Source organism: Mus caroli, chromosome 17, assembly GCF_900094665.2.
Source record: "Mus caroli chromosome 17, CAROLI_EIJ_v1.1, whole genome shotgun sequence".
Taxonomy (NCBI): domain Eukaryota; kingdom Metazoa; phylum Chordata; class Mammalia; order Rodentia; family Muridae; genus Mus; species Mus caroli.
In genome coordinates this window covers 60241323-60266861 of record NC_034586.1, presented here as the reverse complement: position 1 = coordinate 60266861, position 25539 = coordinate 60241323, and the positions used below count along the sequence as shown (strand labels likewise).

At 41.0% G+C, this 25539-nt stretch overlaps 1 protein-coding gene across 6 annotated transcripts in view; it reads right to left on the bottom strand.

The window, feature by feature from the left end:
• Fer (FER tyrosine kinase) overlaps positions 1 to 25539 on the bottom strand; it is a 276129-nt gene that overhangs the window by 108883 nt on the left and 141707 nt on the right. For 5 of the 6 annotated variants that reach the window (XM_029470881.1, XM_021186574.2, XM_029470883.1 and 2 more), the window contains 2 exons: positions 7016 to 7072; positions 1521 to 1636 (listed from right to left, as the gene is read on the bottom strand). In XM_029470881.1, the coding sequence (XP_029326741.1) occupies positions 1521 to 1636; positions 7016 to 7072 (173 nt within the window). Of the gene's footprint in view, positions 1 to 1520; positions 1637 to 7015; positions 7073 to 25539 lie in introns of those variants that run through there. The other variant, XR_003835255.1, reaches the window with a different exon arrangement.

Below are 25539 nucleotides of genomic sequence, written 5' to 3'. Positions count from 1 at the left end.
TGTAGCCCTGGCTGTCCTGGCACTCACTTTGTAGACCAGGCTGGCCTCGAACTCAGAAATCCGCCTGCCTCTGCCTCCCGAGTGCTGGGATTAATTTTTTTTTAAAAAGGGCTAATAATAGGGTCAAATACAGTTTGAACATAGGCTGGGGACTGAATCAGTGTGGAGTTAGTTTGGATAAACACAGTATTTCAGTAGAGGTTATAAAGTAAGAAACAATTTTTAGCAGGACTTCAAGCATGGTCATTAAAATAGAACAAGTCCTTAAACCCCCATTCACCCAGATATTATAAATTCATTCCCATGGGAAAATTGCTGCATTCTTTCCTATGAAAATTAAAAAAATAACTAGAGGAAAAACTATGTTTTGTGCATATACAGATAAAGAACTCAACTCAAAAACGGACATTTTAGATTAAAAATATATTGTGACTTGTAAAGGGAAATAAACTTGGATAAATCAAGAAGCAAAGGAAATATTGTTAATGACTTAGTAAAATTTCTAATAGAAATTAAAATTCAAGTTTCCAAGAATATTTGACTTTAATATAAAGCCTTTGCCCATAAGACTCCATGGAGCTGTCCAGCAGCAGGACTGTGAACTCAGTTACAGAAATACACCTCTCAGCAACCTCAGTTACAGAAATACACCTCTCAGCAACCAATTTCCAGTACTGTATGTGAGAAGACCACAACTCCGTTCCTCGGACAGTATTTAAGTTCTTAATACTTAAAGTGAGTCTACGGGTGCGGGTGCTTCCGATCATCTCTGGAGATGAGGCTAAAGGACTCACGCCACAAGCTCAGGTGTCCTCACTGCTGCTTGTCTTCTCCTCACCACCCAGCCATAGCTTTATCCATCTCCCACCAGCATTTCTGTCTAGCACACACTGTGCAATTATATTTCATTTTTAAAATATGTAATAGGTATACCTGACTTTATAAATAGCAGACACATTTTAATTATCTGCAGTACAGGGATAGTCAAGACAGACATTCAATTTTAGTTGAGTGTATAATGTAAAGAAGTCGCCTCAGGAGAGGAAGAGCATGCAGCACTTCTGAACAATGCCAGACACAAAACAGAAAAAGAAATCTGAGATTCTCAGAAAGGGATCAAAGTTATAGTCAATAAGGGTACAAGCCATGTAAACATAGCAAAAGGTATATACAAGTTATATTATTTAATAACATTTTATTACAAACATAACAATAGCATTGCATATAAACATATATGTTCAATAAAATAAACAATGCTGCAGAATTTTTAAGAGCGGAGAGAACAGTTCTACTGTTGATGCCCCACTGCCACCATGCCTGCTCACCTAGTCTCCAGGTTAGCTCAAATAAGAAACTGCCCACACATAAAATGCCTTCTTGGGGAGCCTCTACAGTGCTGATTTCTGCTGCAGCAATCACAGCTTAGATGTCTTGAAACTTACCTCGATGGATTTAGTACAGCAGAATGATAAATATAATGAATTATGAACACACATTTTATATAATTTCAAAGAACTTACTTGGCTTCCTGTAGAAACTTTATTTTTAATTCCTGAGGAAGGTCTTCCTTGCACGTTTTAATGGCAACAGGAGTTTTATCCTTTAGTGTGCCCTTATACACTTCACCAAAATTCCCCTGAAAGTGAAAGGATGATGACTGTAAGGCATGTCTGACAGCACATCAATCTTGGCTAGAAAGAATTCCAGGAAAGCATAAAATGAAGAATTTTGAGTTAACTGAAGTACTATGCTGTTTGTTACAAATTTGAGGTTGTAATAAATACGGGCATCTCTCTTCCATGGCACCTCCACGTTGATCTTTGCTAGAAAAAACTTTGGTTATTCTAATCTAATGCTTGGCTTCAACGAAAGGAGAATGTTACATCAGCCCTGCATTGCATGCGTAGGTCTCCTTCCACTGACTCTTTTTATGCTTTAGGCACTAAATTTTATTGAAGATCACTGTGCTTAAAGAAAAAGCAAAGATTCTGAGAGGAAAGTGTTGGCACTGATCCTACCAACCATGTCTGCTGTAGAATTAGTCTGTCGATGTCTGAGGGTCACCCAGGGTGGAAGGGAGCTTACTCAAGCCTCTGTTCTACCAGAGGTGAACGAATATTTATTACACACTATTCATCACACGTAGAGGCACTGCTAACTTTCTTCTACAGCTAGCATCTACTTTGATATCTATCCCACTCAGTGCATTTCGGAAGAGAAGAAATCCACACTACAGAATAGCTCAGTACGACTAACACCAGCTCAAAGAGCTTGTTCTTGAGGGTTCCCTCAGGTTCTTATCACTGGCGTGGAACTGAAACTCTTCTTATAGTCCCAGTTGTGAGACTTTGTCGTTGGGTTGTTTCCATTATCCCTCATCATGGTTGTCACCTACTGTTCACTCTCACTTTGAACTCAAGTGTCACTTTTACTCTAGCAACTCTATTCAAACATGGCTAAAGACCTTCACACTGCTGACTGAATTAACTAGAGTCAACAACACCTTCAGGGCCTTACTGTGGCTAGGGCACTGTTTTCTAGATCATTTGGACTCCCAGACTTTTGCATAACTGGCTTGCTCTCTACTCTCTTTGCAACCTTCCTATCACTCCTTGCTGATGTCGTTGCTTCCTACTTCTCTGAAACAAAAACAAAATATGCCCCAAAGTAATCTGCATGGAGTTACTGTGACTCTCAGTCACACATCTGCCCACCATCTTCCATCCTGAGTTACCATGGAGATGGCGTGTTTGCATTATGTTTCTCTTCCACTATGAAACATCTCATGCTTGCCTTACTTTGCTGGAGCAGTTCCTAACACTGTCAACTCCTGAAGCCTTCAATTAGATCATTCCAGCTACAGGCTATCAAGCCATTCTTTTTCTTAACACAGAATAACTGCTCTGATGCAGCCCCCAGTCAGTCACTGGCTCCTTTTGCTGCAGACCATCCTGATTGGGCTGTAACAAAACTGCTGAGCCTTATTAGCACTGGCATCTTGCAAACCCAGTGCTGACTCCCTGCTAGTACCTGACCCTAGGCAGCACCCTCCCTCCCTGCTCTAGCTCCTCCTCTTAGCTTCTAGGGCTTAGTAACAGTTCCTGGTTTTCTCCCTTCCTAACTGGTTACTTTTTCAACTTCCTTTGAGGATGGCTTTTCCTTCCCCTAACCTCTCAGTGCTGGAATGACCAGGGCTCGGTTCTGACCCCTCTTCTTTACATAGGCCCACCCCCAACTACCCCTATTTGTATTATGGAATAGGTCTTGTTTTACCTCAGCACTTGATACTCAACTGGATTTCATCATCGTGCAAAGCCCTAGACAGATAAATTTGATGTATCACACATCTTTACTTCTGTTCCCAGAAACCTGCAACATATAGAACTGACTTCTGCCTTTTTCTCAATCCCCACACCATCCATTAAGACATACAACAGGTTCAACTTCAAATGGTATTTAAATTTATCACCTCCCAGCCACAATCCTGGATCAGTTTTCACACACCCAACTGCACTTCTCTTCTAAGCTTTCAACCCACAATGCTGAGGGCCATTTTCCCAAAGTGTAATTACCTTGCTCTGCTGAAAACCCCCAACTTGCTCAATATCCCCTTCACAACACTTAATGTATTATAATATCTGATCAGGTCCCATAAGATCAGCATCCTCAGCGTCTTGCCGACTCCCTCCTCCCTACATGGTTTGCACCCTTGCTGTCTTGCTGACTCCCTCCTCCCTATATGAGCAGCATCCTCATCATCTTGCTGACTCCCTCCTCCTATAGCTCCCTTACTTGTTTGGGCACAACTGTCTTTTGCTAGGCAGGTGAGTTCTGCATTGCTGAGTCTTTGAATCACCTTCACTGTTAGTGGTCCTCATGGCTCACTGATGTTTCCAGCAAGATTTTATTCAAAAGTGTGCATTTGAATAAGACCAGCCTGCACTTCCTTTTAAGAACTGCAACAGTGACTGACAAACAGGTCAAACCTCGATCCTTTCCTTGGGACTCAGTGCTAACATTACCTGTCTGTCCCTGGCTAGTGAGAGCAGCATTGTAAGCACTCATGCATGCATGCATGAGCGCGCGCACGCGCGCACACACACACACACACACACACACACACACACACACACACACACACACACACCAAGCACCCAGGAGAGTATGTAACACATCACAGGTGCACAGTGAATGCTGGATGACTTAATGTCAACTTTAGAGGAACTGCAGTTAAAGGCTACAGTACTGAATAAAACAAGTTAGCTTCTGCCATTACTTAACAATTACTACTAAAAAGGTTTGGCTCTCTTTTAACTACTCATGCAATCTCAATATACAATAAATATTCAGAATGGGTAGTAAAATATTAATGACAGATTATGTTTTAGTATTTTAAAATACTAAAGTTATGCTAAATAATAATAAACATTATTTAAATTTATCAAGACTTTCATGTCTAGTCATTAAAAAGTAATTATTCTATGAAATACTCTTAGTAAGAAAGGTAATTCTCGCAGAATAGTCATACTTAAAGTAAACATACAAAACTACTAGCAGCACACACAGAGACAGACACACACACCAGTTATGATCATGTATGCCTTTAACCCTTTCACTTGGGAGGCTCGGCATAAGAAACTCTGTGAGTTTGAGGCCATCCCAGTGATACAGCAAGTTCCAGGACAGCCAGGAACATGAGACCTGTCTCAAATCAAACAAATAAAAAATTAGAACACTTTCTTTAATTAAAATTTATTTTTCTCTGGATGGTCCATCCTTTCGTCTCAGCTCCAAACTTTGTCTCTGTAACTCCTTCCATGGGTGTTTTGTTCCCCATTCTAAGGAGGGACGCTTCTTGAGTTTCATGTGTTTTCCAAATTGTATCTGGGGTATTCTAAGTTTCTGGGCTAATATCCACTTATAAGTGAGTGCATATCATGTGAGTTCTTTTGTGATTGGGTTACCTCACTCAGGATGATACCCTCCAGATCCATCCATCATTGTTTTTAATAGTTGAGTAGTACTCCATTGTGTAAATGTACCACATTTTCTGTATCCATTCCTCTGTTGAGGAACATCTGGGTTCTTTCTAGCTTCTGGCTATTATAAGTAAGGCTGCTATGAACATAGTGGAACATGTGTCCTTACTACATGTTGGAACATCTTCTGGGTATATGCTCACAGTCAGCTATTGGATGGAACACAGGGACCCCAAAGGAGGAGCTAGAGAAAGTACCCAAGGAGCTAAAGGGGTCTGCAACCCTATAGGAGGAACAACAATATGAATTAACAAGTACCCCCCAGAGCTTGTGTCTCTAGCTGCACATGTAGCAGAAGACTGCCTAGTCGGCCATCATTGGGAAGAGAGGCCCCTTGGTCTTGCAAACTTTATATGCCCTAGTAGAGGGGAACACCAGGGCCAGGAAGTGGGAGTGGGTGGGTAGGGAAGCAGGGCAGGGGGAGGGTATAGGGGAATTTCAGGGTAGCATTTGAAATGTAAATGAAGAAAATATCTAATAAAAAATTGAAAAAAAACCAACCAAACAAAATATGTTTTGAGTACTGTTTTTGTAAATATAGTCTATTTCAGTGTTTTATATTGGAAATTTATCATTTAATTGTATTTTTCAAGAAAATTAGTTTCTTTGTAGTAACTTTTCACCAAGCTGCTGCTATTGGGTTGCCCCAAGAAATACTGTTATAATATTTAGGACTATTTCCTTCAGAATTAGGAGACCACCTCAGAGTTAATGCCTCTTTTAGCTTAGGTTCTTTAAAATTAATTTACTAAAAAATCTATTAGCATATAAAACCTGGTCTGCAATAGCAACTAGATGCTTCCATTTGGAAAAGGCATTAAATAGTTAGGCTAAAAGTCCTGAAAGGAGAGGACTTAAACAAGGACTTCCTTTTTAAGTTTACTAAGATAAACTGCAAAATTTTTGAAAATTAGAGAAAATGTTCACTTTTGAATAAAAATGGATCACCATTTATTACTTAAATGCTGGACCTAGTTAAGTCTAGCATTGATCACTCATAAATTATATAAAAGCTCTCCCATAATAATATCTGAATTTTCCATTTTTCATAGTCTCATGAAACTAAGTTCAACTCAAATTTCATATAGAAGGATCCACAATTAAGTCACTGACAAGCTATTATTTATTTACCATAAGTTGAATAAAGATGACTGGCAGGTGTGGGAGGAGTCTATTTGACTAATTATCAAATGTCCATCTTTGTTGTTGGAGGAAACTTCCAACTGGACTGCAGGAAAAGTGACGTTCACTCTGCAAGAGTTGTCTTTACCCATCACTAACACAGCCATTGACAAAATAGGGGCTTAAAATGAAATACTTCTTATTCACATTGTTTAAATAAACATGCGTTTCTGTCCTCCCCAAATCTCTGCCCCTCCTTTCTCTCATGGTTAAGGGAGCCCACAGGTTCCATGGTATACACAGAGGTCAGAAGTTGGGTCTCTCCGTCTACCACGTAGGTTTCTGATATTGAACTCGGGTGAGCAGGCTTGGTAGCAAGGACCTCTCTCCCTACACCATCTCCCCAGCCTTTGCCACATTGTATTTTTCTACAATATCATGTAATGTTATAAACATTCCTGTTATTTCAAGAAGCAGCACCTCACTTTTTCTGAATTGCCAAAATATAACTGGAAGCATGGTGACCTCTGAATGTTCCTTTAAACTTTAACAATGTGCATGACAGCTTCTTTTCTTCATTCAATAGTTTTAGTTTTAATAAAAACTATTATGAATTTATCCTTCCAGGGAAAATATATACAATTTTTGAAAATAAGACCATCACAAACCTTTCTAAGATCATCACACATCTATGTCAGTGACAGTCAGAGATTTCTAGGAGATTTGATGACACTGTCTTCTAGACTAATTAGTGTATACGCACCCTGAAGTGTGACAGAGTAAGCTTTGAACATCAATGTGAAGGTCTCATGATTAATATAAAAATTTCTTATTTAGCTCAACTGATCACATACCTTGCCCAGTAATTCTCCCAATGAAACATCTTCATGATTGAGAACCCATTTCTTATCCTATAGAAAAAAGAAAGAAAGAGACGCATTGTTAATCCATGCAAAAATACAGCTACTATAAATTCCTTTGAGAAGACAAGTGCATTCAACAGCACACTAATAAGCTGTAACTTCAACATGATACAGAATAGACTTGAGAGAGTTGCTATACTGTCAGATATTAAAATCATTACTGTGCCAAAATTTTTCAGAAACTGCAGCTTCAAAATGATGCTATTCTGTCCCATAGGTAACACACAGGTATGCTTGTCACCTACCACATGCAAGGCTATGCTGCAGACTTTTCTTAGAAGTTGTGTTATAGTATATCACAAGGGCTCACTCTACTTACCTTCACTAACATTCTTTTCCATGAAGCACACTCCTAAGAGTTCAATTTTTCTGTGTGCGTGTGCAAGTACACACACACACACACACAATTATGTCCTCAGCTTCTGTGACACTGCTCATACTGTCATATCTTTTCTAGCCTTTCCTAAGGTCTGACAAAGCAACAAACAGCGAGTACAATCCCACTAGGATGTCAGGACCAGTAATGAGAATGTGAACTGGCATCTCCCCGTGTGATCAGGAACTGACTACTACAAAAGGAGTCCAGGAGAGTGTACAGACATGAAGTACAAATCCACATAAGATGGTAATGCTAGAATGGTAAATAGAGCCACTCTAAAGGAAGGAAGGAAAGCAAGCAAGCAAGGAATAGGTGGGAGTGGAAAGAAAGTCAGGACAACAGGACAAGAAAAACGGAAAGGGGTGGGGAGGAGGCAGATGTAGAATTTGGTATTTTTATTATGCGGGTGTTTTAAGGTCAGGAAAATTTGGGTAAAAACTTAAACAATATAAAAATTTTCTAGAAGTTGTAAGGTTCAGAAAGGCAATGATTAAAGGAAAGTTTATAATATTTCATAAGCATACTAGAAAACAAAAGAGAGCTCAAGTCAATGACTAAGATATTTACTTTATAGACCTGAAGAAGAATAAAGGCTTAGCTAGAGAATAAAGGAAGGAAAGACAGGAATAAAATAGACCCAGTGAGGCGGGAAGTAATACTAGCTCAACAGAGAGCAGTAACCATCTTTAGAGCATCCAAAGCTATGGAAAGCTCCTCCTGGAAAGACCTGACCTGATAACTGGCTGGTCTTTCGAGGCTTTCAATTAAGGTAGCATCTGCCCCACATAGAAAATTTCTGTTAGAAACCAGGACTGATTGTTCCTGATTGATTTCATGGCAAGATAACCACAGTTAACGGCAATTTCAAAGTCAGTTTAGGATGGGTTTAAATAATGTTACTATTAAAAAAAAAAAAAAAGCTATAACGTGAGTTCCAGGATAGCCAGGCCTATACAGAGAAACCCTGTCTCAAAAAACAAACAAACAAACAACAACAACAAAAAAGCTATAACGTTCTTTCTTGGCTAAAAGCAAGAAATATATTTGAGCCTTTTGATGGCCTCATCTCTGGCTGAGGTCAGAGATGCAGACTCCTGGCCAGAATCCTAAGTGGTTTCAGACTTGCCCCTTCAGAGCAGGGGGATGCAAGCGCACCTATAAAGAGCCATACCTGCGCCTGGGTGGATATCTACTGCTCCAGTCGGTGGATGAGTCACCTCATCAATAGATCACCTCTTGGAAGAGAAAAGGGGATACGTTTCCCTTTGTTGAGATGCTATATTTTTTCCCTTAGAATTCTCATTTAAGGGGAGTCCCTACAAGCTGAATCTGCCTGACTTTGAGTCCTAACTACGAAAAGGTAGTTTGTTTGTCTGTTCCTTTTAGATGCTGGCCAAACCCTAAGTGAGCTCCATGGTACTCCGACATCAAAGCATCTTGGGCCTTACCTTCCTTGCTGTCTACCTCCCTTTAAACCAACTGAGACTTAAGAAGAGGAGAAAAGAGACTCAGGCTTTAGGAGGGGGCAAAATGTCCTGTTGGAGTTAAGTAGCTGCCTGGTTTTGTCACAAAGTTATAGTTTTGTTGAAGTGTAGACTGAGAAGCAAACTCTTGGTCTGTTCAACTGGCTGGCGAGAAGGGCACCTGACAGGGGAATTACCTAGCATATCCTTGGGAGAGAGGACACCATAGTCTTACTGCTGTTGGTGAGTGAGCAGAAAGACAAGGAACACAGTTAGGGGAATGTCTCCCACTCCTCTCAGAATGCATCCTGAAGCTCAAACATAAAATTAGGGAGAAGAGGTGAGGGAGCACAGAGAAGCCGGGGTCCCCCACTTTCCCTTTACTCTACCAACCTGTTCTATCAATCTCTTTCTGAACAGTCAGACCCTGGTCAAGTCTACTCCCTAACATGTGCTCCCAAATAAAGTGATCTCACCCGCATATCTATTTTCTTCCTTTGCTGTTTTCTGTAAAGGGACAGGGGGCTCCTGTAACTTTCTTCAGTCTAGAAACAATAAAGGGAGCAGAGGGAGTCTGCCTCTGAGCCCTTCCAGATGCTGCGGCTTTCTTTCTCTCACACTCCACATGTGTGTTAATAAGGAATGATCAGCCTGTGGTAAAGCAGGGCTTGTAACATGGCTCAGCAGCTAAGAGCACTTGTTCTTGCAGAGGACCCAGGTTTGGATCCTACCATGCATATAGGCAGCTCACAACCATCTCTAAGGGGATCTGATGCCCTCCTCTGGCCTGCAGATGTACATGCAGCTGAGCACTCATACATTAAATAAATAAAATTAAACAAAACAAAACAAAACCATAGACCTGTGTTCAAATTGTAATGATTAAGCTTGTCTGATGTTGAAGCCTCAAGAGAACTGGCTAAGATATTTAATTTGTTCTTAATATTAGGGTCTCGTCCTCTTGGTAAGTTCATGAATATTAATGTGTCATTATTATGGCAAAAGAGATCAATATCCACTTCCTCAATTTTTTAAATTCTAACTCAACATCAAAAATATGCTAGTTTAGAACATTAGATTATTTGGATTTAAATTGGAGATTTTTATTTTTTAAATATACTTTTTGTTTATTCTTTGTGAAATTCTTTAAAGAACCAGAGAAGGTCAGCTCTAAAATATGCACGGCACGTACCATTCACAAATCATCCAAGGAATTTAAGAATTGCTAGAAGATATAAGATTAGCCTACAGTAGAGATAAAGGCAATCTCTTTCACTTGTCTAAATCAGAGCTTCCATTAATGTCAACTGATATGTTTCCACATACACTCACTTGCTGACTCTCAGAAGAATGCTCCTATTATATTGGGAAATGCCTGGAAGGACACTATTTCTCCATTCTGTGGATGAGAAAACTGAGGCTTGAGAGGGTAATGCTTGTCCAGGTCCAAGGAACGGTGACAGCTAAGAAGCCCATCCTTTGTCTTTTCCCTGGTACTCATCATACAAGCAGCAGTTCCTTCGCTGTGCTACGGGGTCAGTCAGGTGACACAGCACTGGATACTCTGCTGAGTCTAAGGACACTGACTGGCTCAGACGGCTGGACTGGAGCATCAAACAACACCCTGCACATGTGCACTGAATAAACGCCCCGCTACTTTTCCTATCCTGGGTGCCCATATGCAGGACATGATAAATGCGTGTCATTTCCAGGAAATCAATTCATGCCAACCTATAGGATCCCTCTAGGGGATGAATGACTTACAGGTCTAAAGTCTTGGGCCCATGACCACTGCATCAAATGTAAAGTGCAGTTTAAAATGGCCTTTCATTTCATTAAAGACCTGGGAGGCCAAGAAGCAGCCCTGAGCCAAGACCAGAAGGTTTTTCCATCCATTCTGGCTGGGACATATAGAGATCCTGCCCAAGGCACACCTTGAGTAATCTTCAGCTATCACCTCAACCATCTCAATAAGCAGCAAGCCTGATTTCAGCTGCATTATATCCAGGCTTTCGTTTGTTCTCCAACTACACTGTGAGTGACCTTCGGTTCCCAAACACAACAGTCTCTACAGGGAATATAGATCATTGTCGTGGCTTACTACTACAGGACACAGCTGTCATGGAAATATTTCTAAATATAGACTTTAAGATAGATTATTTATTTGATTTAAATTACTGAAAATTGTGATTTCTATAAATGTGTTAGAAAAAAACTTCAGAGCTTAAACTATGCATTTAATGTACAGATAACATAATAACTCTCAGCAGATAATAGGATTTAAGAAAAAATTACTAAAATACAGAGTAACATTCTACCTTATCAACTGTGCAAACTTAAGATGAACCGTTCCAATTCTTACAAGGCTTATTACAATGTGTGTTTATCAATAGGTTCCAGTACTGGAGACACACAAAGTATGCATCTCCTGTGTCTACTATATAACAGTGCATCACACATTTGAAGGCCACATGGATTTTCTGGTGATTATTAGGCATTTACTGTTATCAGATTTCCAATACAGAGTGTTCTGGACATTCTGGAAGACTATATAGTAAACATCAACTGTATCTTTTTATGTGTGAATAAACACATACATGGTTAAATTAAGTGAGGTACCGGCATGTCGTGATACTTATAACTCATACACACATGTCTATACCACAGCAATATATGACTGATGAGAAAAGTCCAGAAATAGAGAAAGCTATTATTCTAAATATTCAAATTTCTGTTTATTATTAATAACATCCAAGTATATACATTAAATTATTTATTAAGATCAAGAGAACTTACATGTCTTATACACACACACACACACACCAAACACAGTTATTTGGTAATTGTTAAAGAGAAATTTGATTTCTAGGTAGATGAATGGCTGGATACATAATTCTCATCTTAATGAAAACTTTCCTTTTTCAGTTGAACGTGTAAACAAACCTTCGATATTTTATGTTTTGCATGTTTGTATTGGCATCTTTGCTACAGCCTTTCTTTTGGTGAGCCTTGCCAATGGTATGACTAGAGTCACCAACAGTGGAGCTAATATTAACACTTGATTACTTGAACAGGTTAAACAACAAGCATTCAATAATGAATTGTTCCGAACTATAGGTCAACCATCAAATTCATAGGCAATAGTAACTATGCACACATAATCATCCCCAAAGGCACTGAGCTCCTTCCCACCTATCCAAATACCTAATACCTAATGAATGAACCACAGTTAATTTCAATATATGGACTGATCATAGCAGTGACCACTGCTGAGTCAGAGTTGACAACAAGCAGGAAATCATGATTACTATTTTAATGAATCATACTTTAAGTGATTTTAAAGACAACAAGAAATAAAAACGTAACCATGACTGTTCAGGTGTCTTCTCTTTATAATTTTCATACTTTTACAATCAACTGTTTTAATAAAAAAGATTTCTTTCAGACACTGGAGAATTAAAAGAAGTGCTCCTAAATTCACTTGGTTAATATTTCTACTAATGTATATTTAATGTTTCAGAGACTTCTAATTTTCACATACTTAAACAGAAGGTAACTCACTATCTAAAATTCGAGTTGACTGATAATGCTGAAATAATCTGCCCAGGATTAATAAAAATGTCCAAGAATATATTTATTGTAGAAATACTTGGGAATTAGAAATCATGTGCTTCGGTAATACTGACTTGAAAGACGTGAGCTGAATATTAAAGCTCCAGTGGGCATCTGAACACATGAATTTATAATATCCCTTCTAATGTCTCTGGTAATAAGTAGTATTTATTTGCACAGTTTACTGAGAGTGAGCGGGGAATGAGAGGAAGAGCTCAAATGCACTCTTTCTTCTTTGAAGAGCTAAGACAACTGAATACGGTTCTATTAACTTGGAGGACAAGGAGACATGGCTCTGTCTTTGTTTGGATTTTTCTAGAAGTGGACTCAAATAGGCATCCAAATGCAAGTAATCATTGAATATGTATACTATAAATTTATTAAATTAGTCTGTATAAATTATACCATGGCTTAATTAGATATTACATAATAACTCTTTATTATATAATAATAATGGCTTAATTTACAGAAGGACAAATGGACAATTAAAACTAAAATGAGTATAAATAAAGTATTTATGAATAAATATATAATATACATAAAATATATAATAATACAAATAATTGAATAGTTAGCTATTAATCCAATTATTAACTTTTCATTGCTGTGAAGAGACACCATGACCAAGGCAAGTCTTATAAATTAAAGCATATAACTGGGGACTTGCTCACAGTTCCAGAGGGTGAGTCCTCTGTCATCATGGCAGGAAGCACACAAGCATGTCACAGAGGCAGTAGCTGAGAGCTACATCCTTATCCACAGGTAGCAAGCCGACAGACATTGGGCCTGGCATGGGCTTTTGAAACCTCAACTCTACCTCCAATGACATAGTTCCTCCAATAAGGCCACACCTCCTAGCCCTTCCCAAACACTTCCACTAACTGGGGAGCCTATGGGACCATCCTCATTCAAACCACTCCAATCCAGCAACCCATGGAACAAACTCTGCAAAGGGAAACCCATGGATATTTACACAGGAACTCCCAAGATCAGTAGAGGGTAGCAGTACAGAATGTGACTTCTTGGCAGTGCTTACCACAGGTCTGAGCACAGAAGGCTAACATGGGGGTAGAGAAAAAGTCAAAGATGAAGTTCAGAGTCCCTGGAAGAGCCACCACATACAAAGCAGGGTGCTACCATCTCTCCAGCAGCCCTTTATCACAGATACAGGCAGCTCCTCCTGAAGCCTTCCAGTTCTAACGATCCCTCTTCCACACCTTCTGTCCCCACCTTGATCAAGTCCCAGGTCTCCACAAGTGCAGGGCGCCCCTGCTTTCTCCATTCACCCCAGGCCTTCCTCATACACAGTTTTGAATCCAGAGTCAGGCTACTCACTGAACGAGTAGAGATTCCTATTTTAAGTTCTAAGGCAACGCTATTTATATATACTTAAAACAGTAGAAAAATGATGGGCAAGTCTAATAATAAAATATAGTCATCAATAACCCCAGAAGTCAGGTGAGCTAAACAAACACTCAGTTCACAGACACTAGCATCTTGCTTCACCTAATGTTTAGTGCGAGCTTTCTTTCCCTGACATCACACTAAATTTCAGCTGTAGTTTTTGTAGTGCATGGCTATGTGCCCACTGCTTCCCTATGGAATTTCTGGTGCGCAGGCATACACCTGGAATTTGCCATCCTTTTCAAAAGGCTCAGCACTGGAAGGTGCCTAGCACTCCAGTAGGCTCTACAAAAAGGAAGTATATTTATAGCCTGCATTCAGAGTCTTTAATTAAACAGACTTCTAAATAAAATGGCTCTTAAGAATTTAAAATCAATTGAAATATACCTGATATCAATTTATAAACAGATAACTCAAATCTGAGTACATGTGAAATAAAATACAAAATCACAAATTATTCTAGGAACTATTTCACTACCACCAAATTCACCCAAAGGCTCCCCTCAAATTTATTTTTATTTATTTATTTACTTACTTAGCTTTTCAAGACAGTGTTTCTCTATGTAGTCAAGGCTGTCCTGGAACTCATTCTATAGATCAAGGCTGGCCTCAACTCAAAGATCCCCCCGCCTCTACCTCCCAAGTGTGAGGGTTAAAGTTGTGGACCATCACTGCCTGGCGATTTATTTATTTATTTATTTATTTAGAGATGAGGTTTCACTATGCAGCCTTGTATGACCTGGAACTGGCTCTTAAACTCTCAGAGATCCACCTTCCTCTGTCTTCTAAGAGCTGGGATTAAAGGCATGTGTTACTTAGTTTCCACAATGAATTATTTGAATATTTAGGACACTGAGAAGTTGCTGACAAAGTAAAATCTACCAGATTAAATTAAATATTCTCATCATTTTCATTCTCTTATAAACAGAATTTAGAATGCCACAGAAGCAAGATGACATTCACCAGACCACAGAGGAAAACCGGCGCCGTCGCCGCCGCCCGCCCCCCCCCCCCCCCCCCCCAATCCAAGGCAGACCAGGCCGGGGCTATCCCTCTCCTGAGTTATGAAGAGCTGTCAACACCAGCACAGCAAATGAGCCTAGCCCTACTGAGAAGGGCTGAGCAAGGCCCTGGCAGGTTAATAGGAGGTAGAGACCGGTCTATGCAAAGACCAAGAAATAGGCCTGGCTTGAGATGATTGCAGGACTGGAAAGTGAGCAGAGCAGCTCAACAAGCAAGCAATGTCCCCAAAGCCTGGTTCTGCAGCCTGGGATTTTTCACCCAGAATACTGTCCTAGTCAGGGTCATCATTGCTAAGATAAAACACTGTGACTAAAAGTAAGCTGGGGAGGAAAGAGTTAATAATGGCTTACACTTCACATCACTGTTCATCATAACAGGGGGCATCAGGACAGGAACTCAAACAAGGCAGGAAACCAGAGACAGGAGCTAATGCAGAGGCCTTGGAGGGCTGCTGCTTTCCTGGCTTGCTCTTCATGGCTTTCTCACAGAAGCCAGTACCCTCAGCTCAGGGATGGCACCACCCATAATAGGTTGGGCCCTCTCACTGCAAACACAAGTTAGGAAAATGCTCTTCTGGCTTGCCTCCAGCCACAGAAGCAATCCTTTTCCTCAGGAGAAACACCTGGCACCCCAGTGAGGTTAAGGTGGAGCCGGAGACAGCACTGCAAAGAATAAAGTTGGAAGCCAAGTGGCTCCAACTCAATCAGCAAGCGTGGTACCACCACAAAGGCTCAGCAAATCAACTGTCAGGAAAACCAAAGGCTAGTCAAAAAGACCGCAATGTGAGCGCTGAACCTAGACAAGGAGGATGCTTTGCAAACCCTTTTTAAAGGACCCAGGGTCTCCTACACAATAGATCAATTACCTAGGTCAAGATTTCGGAGCCATTTTTCCCCCCTAAACCTCAATGAGCAGAGACCTGAGAGACATGCTAATAGGGACCAGACACTGGAATTTTCTGACAAGGACTCAAAAGCAACGATAAAGAAGGAAGTCTTTTAAAAAGACTATGGAGACTAATCAAGTTAGACAGGTTACCCTAACATCGGAAACACAAGTTATTTGAAAGGAAAACAAACCAAACTTACACTTTTACACACACACACACACACACATATACATACATACATATATGTATATGTGTGTGTGTATATATGTGTGTATGTATGTGTATATATATATGTGTGTGTGTATATATATATATATATATATACACACACACACACAAACTTTTAAGACCAACTGAATTGGTTCATTGGGAAACTAAAGACAAACAAGTCATCTAGACTTGAGGACAAGAAAACTGACTTTCCCTAGCTGAACCACAGAAAGGAAGTGGTTCCACCTTAACCTCACTGGGGTGCCAGGTGTTTCTCCTGAGGAAAAGGATTGCTGGACTGAAGGGCTACATTAACGAGAGAACCAGTCACTAAACCTCTAAAGAGGAAGGAGAGAAGAGGAAGAGGAGGAGGAGGAGCAGCCAAACATATAGCGGCAGAAACGCTTCAACAAACCAGAGATCTGACTGAACCTCAAATAATGTCAAGTTATGTAACAGAGTCTGGAAAAGGAAGCACAAGGTCTTGAAGGCAGCTCTAGGTAAACGATGCTTTATCTGTAACAGAACACTAGTGGACTGATGAATTCTCCTCTACAGCCAGCACGCTTAGAAGGAAACGGCACAATGTACAAGGGCCAAAACAATACCACACCTGTGGGCTAGCCTTGCTCCATGCAGAAGCACCGTCTTTCTTTCGGGAATGATTGGCATGTAAGGGCACTCTCAGGAAGCCAAAAAGGGGTGAAGCCACAAATCTCAGCCGAGTTCCAGTACCCTCTTACTATGCCCCAGTGAATGATTTATGGACCAAAGAGACCACAATGAAGCACACACTGGAGACAGTGAAAGGTTAACCAGGATAGAAAGATTTCTTACGTTTATGGGGGAATCCTGCCCCTTTAAATTTTTAAATAATTTTATTTTGTGTGTGTTTGTGTGTCTGTCTCTCTCTATGTGTGTGCATGTGTACATGTGTGCATGTGCGCATGTATGCACGTGTGTGTGCACACACATCTGTGGAAGTCAGAGGCTGACCTTGTGAAGCTGGCTTTCTCCTTTACCTTTGCACAGGTCCCAAGGAAGCACGGTGGGCTGCAGGCTGGCAGGGTGAGCCCATTTACTGCTGAGCTACCTTGCAAGTGTGCTCTTGCCCACAGTAACTGTGTGACAAAAGGGGACACAGCAGCTCAGCTTCACCATTCCCAGTTAAATATGTACTCATGTTGGTGACACTTGGTTTGCCTGAGAGCTAAACTACTGGAATGTTCACAAGTGACTGCATAATGTCTGTCTCATAGGTCCTTCACAATGAGCCGCCAGCATGCTTCAAGCCAACAGGCAGAGTCAGGTGTTGTAATTCATTTACCTTGTAATTCATTTGGAGTCCTCACCTTGCTTGGTCATATAGAAAGAATGTGATTGGCTCTACCTAACAACTTTGAAATCTAGACTCCAGTGGAGTTTCCTGAGCAATGACATATATCAATGCCATGCATTTTCAACATAGGAATTATCTCCCTACAGTTGTAATGGACAGTTATGATACTCTAAGGGTGTGGAGAAACAAGGTTTGAACCACTATCTGTCTAAGTCTAAGGCTTGTGTCTTCTCTAATAAATCCCACCACCTCCCTGCAAAGTGTAGTCTATTGAAGCAGTGAGTCTGACTCATAAAGATTCAGAGATGGTCCATGCACCCGGTCCATGCAACTGCTGATTTAATGAGCCAAAACACAATGGAATCCACATTTCAAGTTTCAGGTTTTTCAGTTCTAATGGTTCATAAACTTTGTTTCAAATGAATGCTATGTAGTGTTACAATTTCTCCTTCATTCACTGGGTTAACTGGATTAAACCCAATTATAAGCTTTACATTTTGCACATTCAGAGTTTGTACCACAAATAAAACTATAATAAAACGTTCAAGGTGTAATAAAACAATGCTTTATGTGGCTGGCAGGAGTACAAGTCAGTTCACTGTAACACGTACAGAAGCTACAGCAGCAGAGAAGAAGCTCACAGCATCCTGATGGCCAATCAGCACGGATGCAGACTTAAGAAAGGCCCACTCATTTTCACTAGATGATATACAATAACTACTCTTTATTCCCACAGCAACGCTGCCAATGTTTCTATCCAATGTAAGGAAATAATTTAAAATCAGGCATGAACAAGAGCAAGCCGTTACACCAGGATTCTCTATTCTTATGAAAACATGTTCCCATTACCCTGTGCCTGAATAGGTAAGACAGCAGGAATAAACTCTAACAAGAGCTGTAAATAAAGCTGAAAAACTTCAAACCTAAGTCACAGAATAAACGTTGTCTCACAAAGTTATCATTTAAAATAAAGTGACCAGCACAGTAAATGAGCAGTGTCCCTGCTGAAGAGGGCCAGTCCACCCTGCCCGGCTGTAGGGATGGCCACCATCTGCAGAGGGGCATTATTTCTTGTGCCAACCAACCCTGCCAGATCTCACTGGAATGTTGCATTTCCCTGGTTTTTCCTCTAAGGAGAAAAACGTTTTTAATGGGCTGCAGGATGATATTTGAGAGCACAACAGTGTAAACCAGAGGGTTTTAAGCCACCACCTCTCTTTGATTCCAACTCCATTTCCAAGGAGCAAGTCACCCAGTGCTGAGGCGCGCACAGAGCCTGCCCTTTCAGAGCTTCCCTGACACTGACTAAGCAGACAGGAGGAAGGCTTAGCTTTTACAAGGGTAAAAGCTACTTCTAAGCAACACTATTTATCCTCATTTTGATCATTACTAAGCCTTAAATACAGGAAAGTTTATTAGCTACCTAACCTATTTCTAAAGCAAAAGTCAACACTAGTTCACCTTGAAATGTGGCTACCCCAACAGTGATTACTGAAGCTTTAGTAAGCCATGCCATAATCGAAGCTTTGCTAGCACTTAGCCCGTGTGGAAAGATGGCGAGAAGGAGAAAGTGGGGGGGAGGAGGAGGAAGTTTAAATACAGACTTAAGTTTTTAAAAAAGTCTCATAACACTTAACATTTGAAGCAGATGAAAATTTGCAAACACATCCACAACATGACATTTTAGAGATTTTATTTTAAGGGGTATGAATTAAAAGTTTGTATAATTCTTAGGAGAAATAATTACGAGACACAACAATTACAGTGTAATTGATTATAACATAATCACAGCAGGGGCTATAATTTTTGTAGTTCTCCCACTGAGAATCACTGTTATCCTTCCTTCCAGTCCACACAGGTTTCCGCTCACTCACTCACCACCGCTTGCCTGGCTTAGGGCAATTGTTCCACTCAGTGTCAGGCACAGAGTGCAGGGCTTATTGAAACTGTGATCAGCTTCGTCATTAAAGTTACCAGGTTTGCGTTAAAGGGGAAAATCCTTCCTGACAAATAAGCAGAGCTGACAGCTTTCATTGGAAAGGCTTTTAGCAACTGAACTTGTTTACACGATCTATTAATCAATTTTGAATAATCTGCAAATTCCCTCCTCCCACAAGGTTCTTGGGAAAGACTTGCATAGCACAGTTCCTGGATGTGTAAAACTATTTTTACCTATTCCTCTAGAATTTTAATTGTTTTTATTTTTAAATAATGACTACTATAGTCTCCTTATGATAAATATCTGTTCCTACTAGCACAGGAAAAGTGACAACTCAAACTCGTTCATTCATCTCAACTTGATATATCCTTCTTTTCTTAACGAAAACTGTTAGAGCCAACAGTGGAGAACACTGGAAGAGAGCTGAAGTTGTATGTATGGCACCATGTTGACACAGGCTCTCTGCATTGTAGCAACTGAGTGACTTGCAAGAAAACACCGCAAGGTCAAGAAACATCTTATCTGCTCATAAACACTGCATCACTGATGCAGCCCTTCTGCTGGCCAATTAGGTTTAAAAATACACTGTGAAAGGGCCAAGGACTCAAGGGACAACCAAAGTTTCTGCTTCTGAAGACAAGCAAGAGTCAGGCTACTTGGAATAGACATGGCTGTATGGTCCACAAGGTGCAGCTTGCAGGAACTTAGCCTTCTCCAGCCTCAGTGTCCTTATCTGCAGAAGGAACATCACAATACCCAATATAAGTAGCAGGTGCTTCCAGGAAGAGGAACCATTTCTTTACTCAACAACTCTTGCATACCGGAGGGGCACAGGAGACTCAACACCATCTGCCCAAAATGTCTTTCCTTCCAAGCAGCCCTTATTCTATGCATATTTCATTTAAGTATTTACTGAGTATTAGGCAGCAGGCACTGTGGCAAGCACTCACTAGATAGATAGCTGAAGCTATGAAAAAAATGCCCCATATCATGTGTGTAAAAGCTTAAGCAAAACAACGTTAACTGATTGGTTTTTAGATTTGATTGACATTTGTGAAGTGTGGTCTTGAGAAATGTATGGTTCACTTATGCCAAAAGTATATTTTCAAGTTCCATTATAAGAAATATAAGCTGACATAGATTTATTAAATACAACCTATTTGCAAATATTGTAAGTCATGCCCCTGTAAGTGAGCATCCTAACATTTGGAGGGAGGGGCAAAAGAAAAACTTAGAATTACAGACTAACCCTGCCAGATAGAAAGCAGAGCGATGCCTTGCGTTGCAGGACAAGGCTCCACCTCTGGTTCCAATTGGGCACTCTGGCACTTGCAGCCTCTCTCACGGTAGTCTGGACATGTGCTCACATGCAGCTGGCGTACTCCATGCCACAGGATCTAGGACCTCAAACTCCCTGGCAGAGTGGTGATGAGCCTACTTCGCTGACACCAGTCCAGGTGCATTCCTTCACGGATGGCCACATGGAGGACCGGTGACAGCCGAGAGGGACAGAAGAGTAAAATATGATAGGTAACAGCAACTATGAAAATGATTGTCACAGCATGAAGGAACTCTAAACCACTTCTTTCCAGTGCTGTGGACCAAATCCAGAGTCCTTGCCACAGGCTATACAAGGACCATACTCAAGCAGAGTTCCTAAGAACCCCCAAACTACTAAGGCAGTTACACCACAGAATTAAATGACCAAACTCAAAGACTCCATCTGAAAAAGACAAAACTCCAACTGCAAGCTTCTTCAGGCTTCATGAAAGCCAGGGTGCAATTTCCACTTTTGAACTTCTGGCTATCAGAACAAAGCCACAGAGCAGAACTAAGCAGTAGGGTCTGGGACAAATGCAAGAGAAGATTACAGTCATATTAAACAATTGACCTTCCTCACACATCAAGTTCTCCCTAGACAGATTTATAGCACGGCAAAGTTACTAAGAAATTCCTCCCTTTAATTAAAAGCAAACAAACAAGAAAAAAAACTAATCTAACAACACAAAATAATACTATTTTTCTCTCTTTTAGCAAACTGTAAATTGAATAAAATTTTATTATATAAGAAAGAATGTCAGCCAGGTGCAGTGGTGCACACCTTTAATCCTTTAATCCCAGCACTCAGGAGGCAGAGGCAGGTGGACCTCTGTGAGTCTGAGGCCAGCCTGGTCTACGGAGATAGTTCTAGGACAACAAGGGCTATGTAGAGAGAGTCTACCTAAAAAACAAACAAACAAATAAAGCAAAGCAAAGACACACACACACACACACACACACACACACACAGAGAGAGAAAGAGAGAGAGAGAGAGAGAGAGAGAGAGAGAGAGAGAAACAATGGGTTTCCTTGTTTATTCTTGTTTTAACTTTGTCTCCAGACAATTAATACATTATTGGTAGAATAATTTCTAGAGACTAAACTTTGGACAACTTAAGTTAAAAATGTTAATGTCCATAAATGCCTAAAGGCACTTACAATAGCACATACCCCTCTGTGCTGCAGGTCTGCATGGACTTCCAAATTAAGATCCAACTGACAACAGAAACTTGTATCTCATAGCTTGGGAGGCTAGCTAGTCCAAGTTCAAAATACCTGTCCCTCTCCCTCTGGCTCCAAAGCTTCTACTGGATTAGAAGCTTAGTCTTATGAAGTTATTTTACACTATTTCCTACAAGCCCTACCCTCTCATACATTAACAGTGGAAGTCAGGATGCATGAACATGTGTGGGTCTGCAAGGGCATACATGCTAAGGTACACATATGAGGGGTAGAGGCCAGCCTTGGGACTTAGTCCTCACCTTCCACCTTGTTTGACCAGGGTCAAGCCATCATGTAGGCCAGGTTAGCCAGAGCCCAGGGCTTCTGGGAATCTCCTGCTTCTGCCTCCCATTTCATCATAGGAACACTGGAAATCTATGTAGGTTCCAGGGACTCAAAAACAGTTCTCCATTTAATTTATGCTGTCAGTTTTATTAGTGATTTTAAAGAAGCTATCTGATAGAATTATAGATGTCACAAGAGCAAGCGTAAGGCTCCAGGCTGCCCTTGGCAGTTTGTACATGGGTGGCTCTGTGCGTAGGCATTGCTGTCCGTCACTCGGTCTCAGCACGAGCCTGCACAGGAGCAGCAGGTGCACAGTGGAACTGAAACTGGCAAAGACAATCCTGAGCTACTCACAGGCCCCCAGCACCTTCAAGTTCATCATCAGCCCAAGCAGCGAGATAGGTAAAGTGGTCCACAACTCACAGTATATTATACGCTTCCCTACACAGGTCACCCTGGTGTGCACAGTTCTATCAGAAAGTAACTACTGACAGAGGTGATATGTTCGTTCTCTGCCCACTCAAGAGATGAACAACTCTTGCTAGAAAGAAGAAAATAGCAACAGAAACCCAGACAACCCCCAGTCCCAGAGAAAAGCTAGTCGCGGTTTCGGGCGCCTCTGCTCCTCTCTTGCTCACTTAGTGATCCTTAAAACAAGTCCAAATCAGTCCTGCAGCTCTCTCATTCAAAAGCTCCTAAAACCACCGACAGAAAGTCACAGATGAAGTGGGCCAAAGTGCCTCAGACACTGGGGATGCTTGCACGGATGGCAGGGCTCTCAAGGTACGGAGGGGAGCAGGCAGGTAGGAAAAGGCTGCAACATACACAACTGAGCAAAGGGCAATTCCCAAATAACACAGGGGTTAAAGATAAAAATGTAACGAAAACTGTAGTTCTGTTTAAAATGCGCTTTTCCTGATCTTCCCTCATGGTGAATTACGGTGTGTGTATGTATGTGCGTGTATATATGTGTGTGTATATATATAGATAGATATAGATATGTGTATATATAGATATAGATATATATCTCCAGCCCCCCAAGGCTGATGAGCTTACACCCCCAGTGCTCCTGTAGTTCTGCTTATGCTAATGCTACCTTGACTAGAGTGAAGCTAAACTCACAGACTAGGCACCCCTTGAGGGCAGAGGCAGGGCTCTTTCTATTACCATGGCAAAGTAGGACTTCACCAAGCAGTCCTCTGAATGAAGGAATGAATGAGTGTTTCCTGCAACCTCGGTTTATTTTTAGGTAAGTTATTGCCCCCCCCTTCCTAATGACTTAAAATTTATCTACAAGTTGATTTTAAAAGCTGAGGTTACTTGATGCCAAGAACTGACATTCCGAGTCTTAACTGCACAAGCAACTGATGCAGCACAGTTTTAGAAAGCACCGCCTGGCAGAGGCTTATGAATGGAGATGATGAGGCCTCTGTGATGACGGAGGTGCAAGCAGATGCTGTTTGATAAAATGCCGCACTGCTATGTTCCCGAATGAATCAGCTTAGGAACTCAGGCATAAAGGATTTAAGAGCCACACGACTCTCAAACACACAAACAACGTTCTTGGGACTAGATGGAGTCTGACATTAATTCTGCACACAAGAATCTGCTTCTACATTAATGGGACATTTGGAATGACCGCTCTTTAAAAACCAACATGTAAAAAGATGACAATAAGAACAATGTTAACACTGGCATCAGGAAATGATGGAACACACTATCTTTATTCTAACAAGTGATCCACCACACATGTTCAGTGAAGAAGTATGCAATGAGATTGCATTTCTCGTGTCTCTTGCTCCTGTCAGTAGTACATATCTATCACTCTCAGTCTTCTCCATAATTTATGCTTATTAAAGTTTTTCTGTTTTCTATTTTGGCAAAATAAAACAATTAATAATCCCAAGGCAATTGTTAGCATCTATCTACAGCTACAGTGTGAAGTTACACAGGTCTCCCAATAGGTCTACAGTGTGTGATCACATGGGTCTCCTAATAGGTCTCACCAGTGTTAACATTTTACATGTGGCCTTGTGCAGGGAGCTCACATAGGCCTCATAGTCTGGAAAGACAAGAATCATGGTCTATGGATAAAGTCCACAGTTTTTGTTTGCTTGTTTGTTTTTTTAAATTTTACTTTGGAAAGAAAAAACCAATAAAAACATGGTAGGGGAGAAAGACAACTACCTTCTAAGACTAAATGAACTGTGGAGTTGAGACTTAAGTGTGAAAACAGGCATGGACAACCCCAAGCGGCATATATATAAACTTGCCCGTCAGCTGGCGGCAATCTCTGCTGTGACAGCCGAACTGCCTATAAGCCTCTCACTGATTCTGAAACCACACCCTATATGTAAAGGCTGCATTGTTTATAGTGGAGTAGCAGATTCGAAGGCTGACTAAAACTAAAGCTCTCTTCACCGAGAGGAGCAGGCTAGGGGAAGGAGGGAAGAACAGTGTCCACAGGTGAAGAACACGGAATGTGGTCACGTGTGAGTGTGAGCACTCCTAAGGGGTAAGGAAAGCAGTGACTGCGTTCCGTACACAAGACCACCACACTCCACAGCCCAAGGGAATCCTGTCAGTAGAGAGGCTGCCTGTCCAAAGGCTGAACAGATAAAGCAGCACCACATCCAGGCACACACATGCTTTTATGTGGTTTGACTTCATTGAAAATCATAGAACAGTTTAAGTTAGCCTACATTGCAAAAAGACAAGCTAATATTAAAAGCACAAGGAGAGACCAGGACTCCTTCCTTAACTGCATTAAAGGGGAGGTCAGCAGGAATTACAGGCCCCCAACAAGACACAGAAGAAGGGCTCATCCTGGAAATGATGCGCCCAGTCTCAGCAGCCATCAATAGCCTGTAGCTCTTCATCTAGGGGCTGGGCTTTGTGAATGCATTGGGCCCCAAACGCATTGACATATGAACTGGTACTGTCCTTGGGTAGATCTTGGTTAGACAACTGTATTGCTGAGACTTCATGGGGGCAGCTCCCCTTTCATACATAGAAGGGAGGCTTCCTGGTCCTGTAGCTCTTACAATCTTTCCACTCCTCTTCCCAATGTCCCATGAGTCTTGAGTCCAGGGTTGTGCTGTATTGAATTAGGAGGGTTACAGTGACCAGCTCCAAACACATATAGCTAAGAGCAACACTAAATGAACACAGCAAGATGTATTTATTCTTACAGGTGTGTACATGCCTCAGTGTGTGTGTGTGTGTGTGTGTGTGTGTGTGTGTGTGTGTGTGTGTATTAACAATCTTAGTTTTAAAACACATGTTGAAAGACTGTCCTCCAGGATTTACTACACAGAGCAAGGACTCCATCTCAGAGAGACAACTGGAATAACTAAAGTCTTGGCTGTGGG